We start from the raw sequence: 12348 nt of genomic DNA on the forward strand, positions 1-12348 counted from the left end.
CTGATCCCAGCTCTACTACCTGCCTTTTCTGTGATCTTGGATGAATCACTTAACAGCTCCCTCTCCTCTGTGAAATGGGCACAGTGCCTACCTCTTAGGGGAGTCGCTGGGTTGAGCTGAGGTTTGTCTCTTTATCTGAAGGGTTGCATCAACACTCATTCCCTGATGCCCTCCTGTTCCATCCTCTTCAAGTTTCAGATGAACCTCATCTTGAATCCCTCACGCCACCCAGCCACAGGAGGGAGTTCCATCAAGCCAACCCAGCCCTCCTTACCTGACCAAGGTATCGCTGCCGGCCCCTCCAGGGCTGTAGTACAACACATTTTCCAGAGACAGAGAGAACTGCAGGCCTTCTGCGTCGGAGATGTAGAGGTTGGTGCGGTTGTTACTGTGGCTGACACACGCAAACACCTGCTCCTCAGATGCATCCACAATGTAGTATTCCTACAATGACATCAATTCACTCAGCCTGTCCATCACTCTCCTAGACACACACTGAGGGGTTTTCCACCCTCCATCATTTGTCATTTCCTCTTGGGCACCTAACAATAAATCCTCCCTCCACCCATTTTCAGCATTTCCACTTGGCGAACAAATTTCTCCCCTCTGTTTCTTGCACACGAGTGTGTGTCCCTTTCTCCCCCTCCACCAAACCCCATCTCAAAGAGCGGTCCAGCTGCAAAGAAATCCAATAAAGACTAGCCCTTGCACCCTGCTCACAACTCGCCCAGCTCACACTGGCTTGACTAGCCGTACTTGTGTCTGCCCGTTTCTGTTCAGAGCTGAACAAAACCATCAGCACCTTGAGCACAGAACATGCCCACTTGTGTGCACACACCCTGCCAGCACCATGAAGGCACCTTGACACTCCTCTGTGTGCTCCTGCTTTGGGCAGCAGTGCCAGTCTGGGGGTGCTGCGTTTGCTGGGATGATACCACAGGGCTCTTTGAACCCTGAATGATCCCATGGGGTCCCATCTGTGTGGCAGAGCAAGGAACATTCCAGACCAGACAGTACTGTCAAAAGTACTTGCCCACAATGAGTGTGGGGCGGGCTGCCCAAGGGGCAGTCTGGGAGGTATGGTGCCTGCAGAGGCACAATCCTTCCCCCAGCTCCATCATGCACAGGGAACATGTTTGCAACTCCTCCCCTCTGCCATCAGCGGCAGAGAAGATGGGGGGGGACACATGACATTACTCTCTGGGCTGACTTGTATCCACAGTGATGCTAGCAAGGTGCTCCCACAGTTGCCAGAATTATTGTGCCAGACCCTTACATGAGAGGAGGGAAGGCTCCTTACAACTGCCCGGTGCATTCAGACTCGTACTATATGCAGCCTGGGCTGCACACAGACAATAATTTTCTGGCGCACAGCAGTGCTGAGAGTATTTAGAATCCAGAGGCCATTCCCCTCTAGATTACACTGCTTAAAAATATTGCCAGAACTATTTCACCCAGCTCTATTGGGCCCGATTCTGCAAACATGTATGCATGAGTGACTTCACTCTTGTTTGTAGCCCTATTTGTATCAATAGGCATCACACACATGGGTAAAGTTACTCGGCTACGTCTAGACTGGCATGATTTTCTGCAAATGCTTTTAACAGAAAAGTTTTTCCATTAAAAGCATTTGCGGAAAAGAGCGTCTAGATTGGCACAGATGCTTTTCCGCAAAAAAAGCATTGGTCCATGCCAATCTAGACGCGGTTTTGCACAAGAAAGCCCCGATCGCCATTTTCGCCATCAGGGCTTTTTTGCGCAAAACAGTTTTTAGCGGTCTATGCTGGCCCTCTTGCACAAAAACATTTCCAGAAAAGGGCTTTTGCCCGAACGGGAACGTCAAAGCATTTGCACAAGAAGCACTGATTTTGGACAGTAGAACGTCAGTGCTTTTGCGCAAAATCAAGCAGCCAGTGTAGACAGCTAGCAAGTTTTTGCACAAAAGCAAATGCTTTTGCGGGAAAACTTGCCAGTCTAGACGTAGCCACTCATGTTTAAAAAGGCAGGGTTTTCATTACACGTTACTTCCATTTCATTCTAAACAAAAGACGCCAAACTGTTTTGAACTAAGTACAGAATAAAACTGCTCTTGCTACCAATCTAAGTGTTGCAAATACTAGTTAATAAGTAAAAAATGCTATTCAGATCCTATACAAAACTCAGGTGCCTTTTGCTAAGGGAGAAAAAAATAGATGCCATAAATCAAGTCCATTGTACCTTAACTGGATGTCTGGTTACAAATTGTGCAGCTCGCATTGGCTTGCGGTTAAAGGAAACCCAGAGCTGAACTGAAGTTTGCTGCTGGCTGCCCAATAAATGCTATGGAAAAGAAGGGAAAATATTAGGAATCTTTTTTTATTCCTAAATACAATTGCATATCAAACAGGCTAAAGGCAGAGCAGATACAAATTAACAAAATCCACAGTAGAAAAGCAAGCAAATACCTTACCCATTCTCCAAAAAATAAAAAACCCACAACACAGTAACTTGATGGCTAGTTTGGCTGAGATCCTGTGGCACTAGGATACTAAAAACATAAAACTGCCTTAGCAGTGTTCCCTGTGATTGTCAAACCTGAAAACTGTATGCCCTATGCCAGCATATGTGATCTTATTAGTGGTAACTCAGCAACCCCTCTGCAATTTATTTATCTATTTGCCCCATATCCTGTTAGTGTTAAGGAAACAGGAGCTTGGATATCCAATCGATGGGATTTATAGCTAGAAAACTAGTTTGAACCTGTTGAGGATTTCCTTGTCCTTTTAAGAAATAAGAGTGAGATCCCTTTAAAATGCACAGCACCAAATCTTCAGCTTCTTCATTGTTCTGAGCACACTTTTGGAAGATAAAAACAACCTTTCCTTCTAACTGACTAGCCAGGTTGTCAAAGGCTGATGTTTTCCTCCCACTCTCTGCTCTTCCAACCAGGCTGAATGAAATGAAAACGCCTGGTTTTATTCATGCCTTTTGCACGTTAGCCTCAATGTTTCAATTTAGATTTTTATAGTTTGGAGTATGAGTATCACATGATTCATAAAAATCATAGCCAAAATTTCCAAACAAGGGATGTCCAAGTTAGGCACTTCAATCTGTATCTAGGCTGCAAAATAACTGATCTGATTTTCTGAGGTGCTGAAGCCTCACAACTGCCACTGAAATCAAGAGAAGTCCTGACAATGAAGGTGCCTGTGTCTTGCACTGAACAAATGAGAGCTACCCAATCACTGAGGGCCCAGAAGATCACAGCTCCTCCCTCCTGCTGCATATGCTCCAGGTGGAGGAGACAGATGGGAAGAGAAACATCCTGAAAACCTCTCCCTGAATCTGCAGCACTGGGGGCTGATTCATGGCCCTTCAACAGTGGTTTAGGCTCTAGTTTGGGGCTCAGGTTCATTTCCCTGCTCTGCTACAATCTCACTGTTGTCCTTGGACAAGACATTTAGATTCTCTGGACCTCAGTTTCCCAGCTGGAAAATGGAGATAACAGAAGTATTCTGCCTCAGAGGGTCACTGTGAGGAAAAATGCAGTAAAGATTATGAGGAGTTTAGATACTAAGGTAATAGGGCAAAGATAACAAAGATGTGAGGGACAACGGCCTGTATCTCACAGAAGAACAAGGAGACAACTCTGAGTGCACATTTGCAATGTCTACTTCATGTTGGGGTTAATTTAGCCCAAAAAAGCACGCAGCTCCCAATGACAATAAAGTTACAGAGACTAGCTTAACTCTCTCAGATGAGTCAGGGCCTGATCCCTCTACAGGCTTTGGAGACAGCCCAATGCCAGCTCAATACAAACAAAGAGTAAAGGCTTCAGTTTTTGCAGGACATATCATTTAGCAACTGAAAGTTTCCCTCAAACCGTTTTCTCCAGACGTGCATTTAGCTGCTGAGAGTATTTACATGGCTAAGAGTAAACTGTACTGCAGATCTGGGTTACACTCGCTACTCACTACTGCAGAAAGTACAGGAAACTTTTTGGGGGAACCACAGAAAAATGACTAGGGGCTGGCTTGTTAAAAATGCTTTGCTGGCAGTGGAAGGTTAAAACATAACGGCTACATCTACACTGGCATCCCTTCCGGAAAAGGGATGCTAATGTAGACTTTGGAATAGGCAAATCTGCAGGGGATTTAAATATCCCCCGCGGCATTTGCATTAACATGGCTGCCGCTTTTTTTGAAAGTAGGAATAAGAAATCCTCTGGAAAAGGCTTTATTTTCCGGAGAATAACGTCTAGACTGGCGCTTTTCTCCAGCTTTTCCCCAAGCCGGAAAAAAGCGGCAGCCATGTTAATGCAAATGTCGCGGGGGATATTTAAATCCCCCGTGGATTTGCCTATTCCAAAGTGTTACATTAGCATCCCTTTTCCGGAAGGGATGCCAGTGTAGACACAGCCAATGTGTTTTACCTTCCAGGGGGAAAGAATAAAGCTTTTTAGATCAGATTAAAATAAAGAAAACCCCAGTTGTCAATTTCTGCCTTCCCTTTACTTATAGGCATCTAGTTCTTTCTTGCCACAATTCCAGTCCTTTGCGGCCTGACCTAGTTCTGCCTAACTCACTAAAATCAAATAAATATATAAAAATACTGCTGTTCCAAGCTGATCTCCTTTTAACCCTGCATTGCGAATCACTGAGGAAAAATACTGGCACTTGGTTTATCCGGTCATTTCAGACAGTGTCTTTCCAGCAGAGCCATTTAGCCATTCTTGTTTGTATGTGCAAAGGTAAAGCACCAGATGAACAGCCCTGGAGACTGGACTCCTGTATTTATCCACACTGCATAGAGATGCTTTTACAGTGAACTACACAAAACATCCCAATGTACTTTGATGCAGCAGGACACACCATTTTAGCTTTGCTAAATGTTCTAATCATCTCTCTAGATGACTCATTCATATGTTTCCCAGCTCTCAGCAGAAGTGCTACTGTCATGTCTAGGGTGCTGAATATTAATATTCTGGTGGAGGGAGTCATTTTCACTCCAGGGCTGTGTCTACATTGGCCCCTATTCCGTAATAGGGATGCAAATGTAGCACTTTGGAATAGGCAAATCCGCGGGGGATTTAAATATCCCCCGCGGCATTTGCATTAACATGGCTGCCGCTTTTTTCTGGCTTCTAGATAAGCCGGAGAAAAGCACCAGTCTGGACGCGATCCTCCGGAAAATAAGCTCTTTTCCGGAGGATCTCTTATTCCTACTTTCAAGAGATCTTCAAGTAGGAATAAGAGATCCTCCGGAAAAGAGCTTATTTTCCGGAGGATCGCGTCCAGACTGGCGCTTTTCTCCAGCTTATCTAGAAGCCGGAAAAAAGCAGCAGCCATGTTAATGCAAACTTAATGGGACTTGGCCACACCCAAAAAAAGTGGACATCCTGCTAACTAAAATCATGCCGGAACATGGATGTTGCCAGACTGGAGAGTGCCAGACTAGAGAATTTCTACCTGTACTTTTTTTTTTTCTGTGCTGCTGCCTGTTTGTATTTCCAGTTCCAAATGAGGTGTGTGGTTGACTGATCAGTTTGTAACTCTGGTGTTCATAACTCTGAGGTTCTACTGTACCCAGTTCTTTATACAGCACTATTCATCCATACAGCTCAAAGCACTTTGCAAAGCAGGTCAATATCACTAGCACTGTCTTTCAGATGGGAAATCTGAGGCAGTGAAGTGAGTTGCCCAAAGTCACCCAGCAGATCATTGTAAAATTTCAGCCTACACAGTGATTTTCTTACAAGCTACTTACCACAGTCTTTGTGGCAAACAGATACTTGTCTCGGAGCTGGAAGTCTTCAACCTCTTCCAGAATTATTTCTTTATTTTCCCTGGTTTGAAAGAAATCTGTGCTGCGAATAATAGTTGAGGACCCGGTAGGTTCATGCCGTTCTATGTAAATTGTATTCAGCTTATCATATGGGTCAATGCCCCTTGGACAGAAAAAAGAAAGAAAACAGCTATATTATTTCTGAGCTTACCCGGCTATCAAGGCAGTATCAGCTATTTAAAAACAAAGTCATTTAAGAAGAGATGGGCTCAAACTGCAAAACTTGGATCAGGATTGTGAACACCCAGCAGCTAGATAATGAGAACATGGTCTTTGGTTCACCTCATTCTAAAAAAAGAGGCTATCTGCCAAATCTGGATCGAAATTCCAGTTTGAATTTACAAACCACTCACAGAAGAGCTGGTCAAAATAAAGGGGGAGAATTGCAAAAATAGCTGACACCTTTCTCTCCGCTGTGTTCCACTGACATTCAAGATCCATTGGTAAGACCAATTAAGCATCTTAAAGCTGGTTGAAAACAAGGAAAACTGAAAATGTATGATCCATCTGTCAGAAAGACATTCTCTTCCCAGCCTCCTCATAAGGTATAAGAAGAGAACTTTATTCAGTTTCATAAGTGAAATGCAAAGGTGTTCAGTGAAACTATTGAAGTTCAGTCCCATGTGCATGTTTCAGAGATTATCAGGGCAAGTTACGCGTTATTTATCATTAAAATGAAAAAAACCCTGCTAGGTAGAAACTCAGATTCCAGCACTGGACAACAAAAAAGAATCATAGTGAGAAAGCAACCAAGAACTGGATAGCATGTGCCATTTTGTGTTTACTGCTCTGAAATCTATTTATAGTGACCATTTAAGGAACCAGAAAACAAACACCTCCCAGTCAGAGATGGGGCTATTACTGCAAGTTTCCCTGCAAATAGATGGCATGGATTGGCTGTGAGTAGCTTTGATCTCAAGAAACCTTTTTTAACTTTATTAAGACCAAATCATGTACCATTGATGTTAACAGGAGTTCAATCTCCACCTTCAGTGTGAGCAGGATCAAGTCTTTTGAATGAAAAACGTTTTAAGATTTAGAGTAAAACTGTCCCCTCACACCCACACAGCAGATCTTGGTTCAGATATTCTGCTGCAATTGTTTGACAGTGCACATCAGCACAACTGATTAGGACAGGAAATGAAGGAGAACACAGTCTCTACCTGAAACTGCAAAAGGAGTTCAGGGAATAATTGCATGAGTGAGAATTTTGGAAAACATTCCCTGGGTCTTGCTAAAACCGCTACACAATCTTCAATGAACATTACGTTTTTAAAATAGCCCAGTGCCTCTAATTATTATTTGTTTTCCTGCAGTGCCTAGGCACTCTAGTCTTAGATCAGTGTCCCGCTGTGCTATGTGCTGTACAAACCCAGAACAAAAAGATATCCCTTGTCCCTTAGCATCAAGATTCACAATGAACTACTGAATCACCAAGGGTACGTCTACACTGCACACTTATTTCGAAATAAGCTATTCCAGAATAGTTATGCCAAAACAGCTTATTTCGAAATACCACATCTACATTGCAGGGAAGCCTCAAACTTGGTCTGAGACAGGCTCCCCTAATGTGGACGCACTATCTCGATTTAGAACCCCAGGAGGCACTGGGGTGGAATAACTCAGAATGGCCCTAGGGAGGGGCTATTTCGAAATAGCAGCAGTAGAGCATCTACACACGCCTTCGCTATTTCGAAATAGCTATTTTGGAATAGGTGTTATTCCTAATAGAATGAGGTTTACAGATTTTGGAATAAGCCATCTGTTATTTTGAAATTATTTCAAAATAACAGAATGGCTGTGTAGACGCTCCAATTGTTATTTCGAAATAACGCTAGTTATCTTGAAATAACGGTGCATTGTAAACACACCCCAACACTAGCATTTGCTGGATGCTGGCTTTTCCTTCACAGAGTCGATCCAAATACCAACACAGCTTTATAACGTTTAACTTGTGGAAGCTATGGAGACACAATATGAGTCAAGCTGAAATTCTATGAGCTTTCAGTTGTCCCCCTTCTGCCTCATATTCCCATGGCAAACTGCTGTGATCTATAATATCCACTTATTATGGAATTAACTCTGGGGGAGAATACATTTCTGCATCTCATACTCTCCAGTGTCTTCTGAGCCCAAGTTCTTGGCAAAAAATAGGGGAGACCTAAGGAGGCCTGAAAGGACAAAAAAGGGAAAAACTTCCACAGTGACCCAAAGATTCAATACGTACCAAGAAAAAGATTTCACGTGTTCCTGAATCATTATCCAGGTCTGTCCAAAATCATCCGATTGCCAGAGCTGCAATACAAAATGTCAGTGACACAGGTGAGACTCAGATAGGGTACATCTAGACTGCAGCGCTATTTTGGGATACTGGAGATATCCTGAAATAGGTATTCCACATCTTTTGAACAAGCCCATTGTTTCAAAATAGATTTCAAAATAATGGGCTCGCTATTCTGACGTCCCTATAACTCTCGTGCCACAAGGGTTAAGGAACAATTTATTTCAAAATTTGGCACTGTGTAGACAAAGCTATTTTGAAATTAAGTCGAAATAAGATGCGCAATTTGCGTAGCTCAAATTGCATATCATATTTTGACCTACAGGTGCATTGTAGATGCATCCATACTCTAGCCACTGGAGCCTAAATCATTCCCCAGACTGAGTAAATTAAAGGGCTAAATTCTGGAAAGCACATTGCTTCCCCAAGCCATAACATACATGAGCAGGGCTGACGCGGACCTGTACTTTGACTCTAAGCAGCTCTGTGCGGTACTCCTCTGCAAATGAATGCTGCCAGGAGCAATAGTGATCTACTTGTAGATGTATAGCATGTGCAGGGAACAGATGCCAGGTGGATGCGTACTCCTAAAGCCTGGACAGATGCCAAATTACTGCCTGCAGAGATGCCCTCATGGGGGGCTAATCAGAATTAGGAATAACCTCTCATGTGAAAGCAAAAGAAAGCATGAGACCTCTGCAATAGAAGCCGTCTTGCTCTCTGTTTCTATCACAACACCAACCACACCGTTGGCATTTAAATCATAATTACATTATTTTGCTGGTTTGCGCATAGAACCAGCCAGATTCCAGACCCAATGTTCAGTGCAAACAGTTTGATTTTAAAAAAGGCAGCGATCATCAATACATCCAGCATAACTTACAAATAAATGTACCATTGCCTCCCATTAGCAATGTAGTTCAGCGCGTACCGAGTGGAGAATTAAGCTCTAACTCAGAAACAAGAGTAAAAGGCAATAACGGCTGTCTGCGGTAGAGTGACTAAGGACTAGTTATTGCCCTTTCACTGATCTAGCAGAATGGCGTTGTCTGATTGTGTCTGATAGGAGTGATGTGTGAGCATTAATCTTGGTCCTTTCCACTTCAGAAACACAGCATGTTCATTTAATCCTTTAAAATAATATTACTCTGTGCTTCTGTGGCATCTTTCTTCTGCAGCTATACAAAAGCTTTTGCAAACAGGAATGTAGACCCTTACCAAGATGATAAGTTTTATATTGGTCTTACAGATAGGTAAATTAGAGCTCAGTGAAATGATCTGCTCTGTCACACATTGAGTCAGCTGCAAAAACAGGAATGAGAACCCAAGAGATGACTCAGACAACTGATCTAACCGCAAGATTAACCCTGTCCCTGAGGAGGGAGAAAAATTATTCTCCTTCACTTCTGATGATAGGACAAGAAGCAATGGGCTTAAATTACAGCAAGGGAGGTTTAGGTTAAACTTCCTAACTCTCCGGTTACGTCTACATTGCACTTTCTTGTGCAAGAACGTATGCAAATGAGGCACCGCAATGAATATCGCCACACCTCATTTGCATACTTAATGAGCCATCATTTTTGTGCAAGGGGCTTTTGCGCAAGAGCTGTTCTGCCACTTATTTTCAGGCAGAGTGGCTCTTGAGCAAGAGGGGGGTTTGCACAAGAAGGAGCAGTGTAGACTGCTCCGCCTTGCACAAAAGCCCCTTACACAAAAATGACAGTTCATTAAGTATGCAAATGAGGTGCAGCAATATTCATCACTGCTCCTCATTTGCATATGTTCTCGCGCAAGAAAGCACAATGTAGACGTAGCCTCCGAGTAGTAAAACATAGAATAAATTGCTTAGGGAGGTCGTGGAATCTCCATCACTGGAAATTTTTAAGAGCAAGTTAGACACCTGCCAGGGATAGTCTAGATCACTGATGGGCAACCTAGGCTAGTGAATAGTCCACCTTCATCTCAGTAGGCCACAGGAGTGTCCTAACCAAGACATTCTCCTGGGACAGGGTAGTTCTGCTAAATGTCCTTGTATACCTAGAATTTGCAGAGTTGTGCTGACTGAACCATAGTAATGCTGTGAATGGATGCAAAGGGAGCACCCAGTTTTCACGGTCAATGTTGTATGCAATCAGCATGAACCTCACTGCACACGCCCTGGCTTTACGTGCATGTCACTTGAGTAATACTGGTAGGGAAAAAACAATGTGGACAGAAACCAGAGGAGTCTGGCAATCCTGCACGTGGGCTACAGTAAACAAGTATCTTGTGGGCCATGTATATAATCCCAATGGGCCACAGGTTGCCCACCACTTGTCTAGATAGTTCTTGTTCCTGCCATGAATGCAGAGGATTGGACCTGATGACCTCTTGAGGTTCCTTCCAGTTCTACAGGATGAATCTCTCTTGTCTGGAATCCTCAGGACCTGATCGGTTCTGAACAAGAGAATTTGCCGGACCATGGAAGGTCAGTATTGTCCAGCAGCATCACCAACACTTCCACTGCGCACTGGGCTGTTAGAAAATATTCAGGGGTAAAGTAGCGCAGAACGCTGAGAGCTAGGACTAGTGGCTATAAACAAACTTGATGGGACCACAGGAAACTTGGCCAAACCCATGAAAAGTGGACATCCAGCTAACTCAAATCATTCTGGACAATGGATGTTTCCAGACCAGAGGGTTCTAAATTAGCAAGGTTCAACCTGTACTCTTCTATAATTATCAACTAACCTAGCGACAGAAGCTAACAAAATCATAGGGGTCAGTGCCAGTGGTGTGCAGGGAATGCAGATGAACTGTGAAGTCCTGGGGGAAAATTCCTACAGAACAGAAGCACAGTGGAGCTGACCATTGAGAGCATGCCAGGCAAAGGAGGAGACAGATGGGAGTATGCGCAGGAGTAGTTGTTGAATTCAGTCAGCACTGTGCAGTTGTAACCCGAAGAGGCTGCTTTAAGTCAGAGGGATTTGGGGGCTGCTGTATCCTATAGCAGGAATCACTCACAAATGCCAGCAGCACACCAGAATCAACAGAGCACACACAGAGCTGCTTTATCCACCCCCACGCCTTGGCTCTCCCATCTCCGCTGTCCCTCTCTGATCAGAAAATCCAGCCCCCTAAAATATAACTAAAAGATCAGACTATCTGTACTTTTGAGGGGAGGTCGTTTTTTTTTAACAGATTTTTATTTGTGTTTTCAGGCAGAAAGTCCATGCACAGTCATTTCAAAAGCTGTACACACTACCCGCCAAAAAACCAAAACCTTGTTTTGTGCCAAAGCGGCAACTTGCAGAGCAAGGCCTATTGCAAACATTTGCAATGCAAAGCTGCCAGCCCATGTTAAATGATCCAAAGGTCACTCCTGACCGTATTGGCAGTTCTCTGGCATGAGTTACTAATGAGGCAGGCAGTGGATTAGTCGAAGTGGGGAGAAGGCTGTCACAGCTTGTTTCTGCCAAAAAATATAACCACCACCTTTATCCTTGCTACCAAAGGGAAAAAAGATTTCTGTGTTTAAAAGGAAATGTGCTGGCTAGGTAGAGCCAGGATGGGGTGGATGTTCTGTGCGCTCTGCCCCTAGATGGGAAAATAATCTACTAATCATGGCAAGAAGATACTAAAGCACAAATCCACATGATACTGGTATGTGATTTTTCAAGATAAACACTTTGGCCACTGCCAACCATAAAGCCTACAGAACATGAAATATATAGTCTAGTGTTTCTGAGCCTACCTATTTCTTCCCATAGCAGAGTATAAATAATAAGGCTCACGTCTTCCTTTAAGGTGCACTGGAGCTCACTTCTACTCTATGGCTGTGTGACAAGGTGGACCAGGCCCCAAAACCCCTGCTGGGGGCAAACCATAGAGACGTCCCCCAGGAAAGTTTGGATACATCTACACTGCACAGCTATTATAGCTACCTACAGCTACACAAGCTGCCCGTTATTTCAAAATATTTTTTGAAATAACCGACGTGCTATTTCAGCATCCCGATAACCCTCGTTACACAAAAGTTAAGGGTTGTCTCGAAATAGCACGTTATTTCAAAATTTGGTGCTGTGTAGATGCACCAAATTTCAAAATAAGCTATTTCGAGTTTAGGGTGCTATGTAGATGCACCCATCGAGTGGCACAAAGGATGTAACGAATCAGGACTCAGCAAGCAGGTTAAAAGGAAGCTTTTGGGCCAGAGTGAAGCAGTTCCTCTTTAGGGCTCAAGAAACTCCAACAGGGCAGCCACA

At 43.7% G+C, this 12348-nt stretch overlaps 1 protein-coding gene across 2 annotated transcripts in view; it reads right to left on the reverse strand.

Annotated features, from left to right (window-relative positions):
- Positions 1-12348, reverse strand: part of LOC102444015 (sortilin-related receptor) — a 159378-nt gene that overhangs the window by 96367 nt on the left and 50663 nt on the right. For both annotated transcript variants that reach the window (XM_075909723.1, XM_075909722.1), the window contains exons 5-8: positions 8051-8118; positions 5746-5926; positions 2218-2319; positions 275-444 (exon numbers count right to left, since the gene is read on the reverse strand). In XM_075909723.1, coding sequence (XP_075765838.1) covers positions 275-444; positions 2218-2319; positions 5746-5926; positions 8051-8118 — 521 coding nt within the window. The remainder of the gene's footprint in view (positions 1-274; positions 445-2217; positions 2320-5745; positions 5927-8050; positions 8119-12348) is intronic.

Source organism: Pelodiscus sinensis, chromosome 26 (genome assembly GCF_049634645.1).
Source record: "Pelodiscus sinensis isolate JC-2024 chromosome 26, ASM4963464v1, whole genome shotgun sequence".
Taxonomy (NCBI): Eukaryota; Metazoa; Chordata; order Testudines; family Trionychidae; genus Pelodiscus; species Pelodiscus sinensis.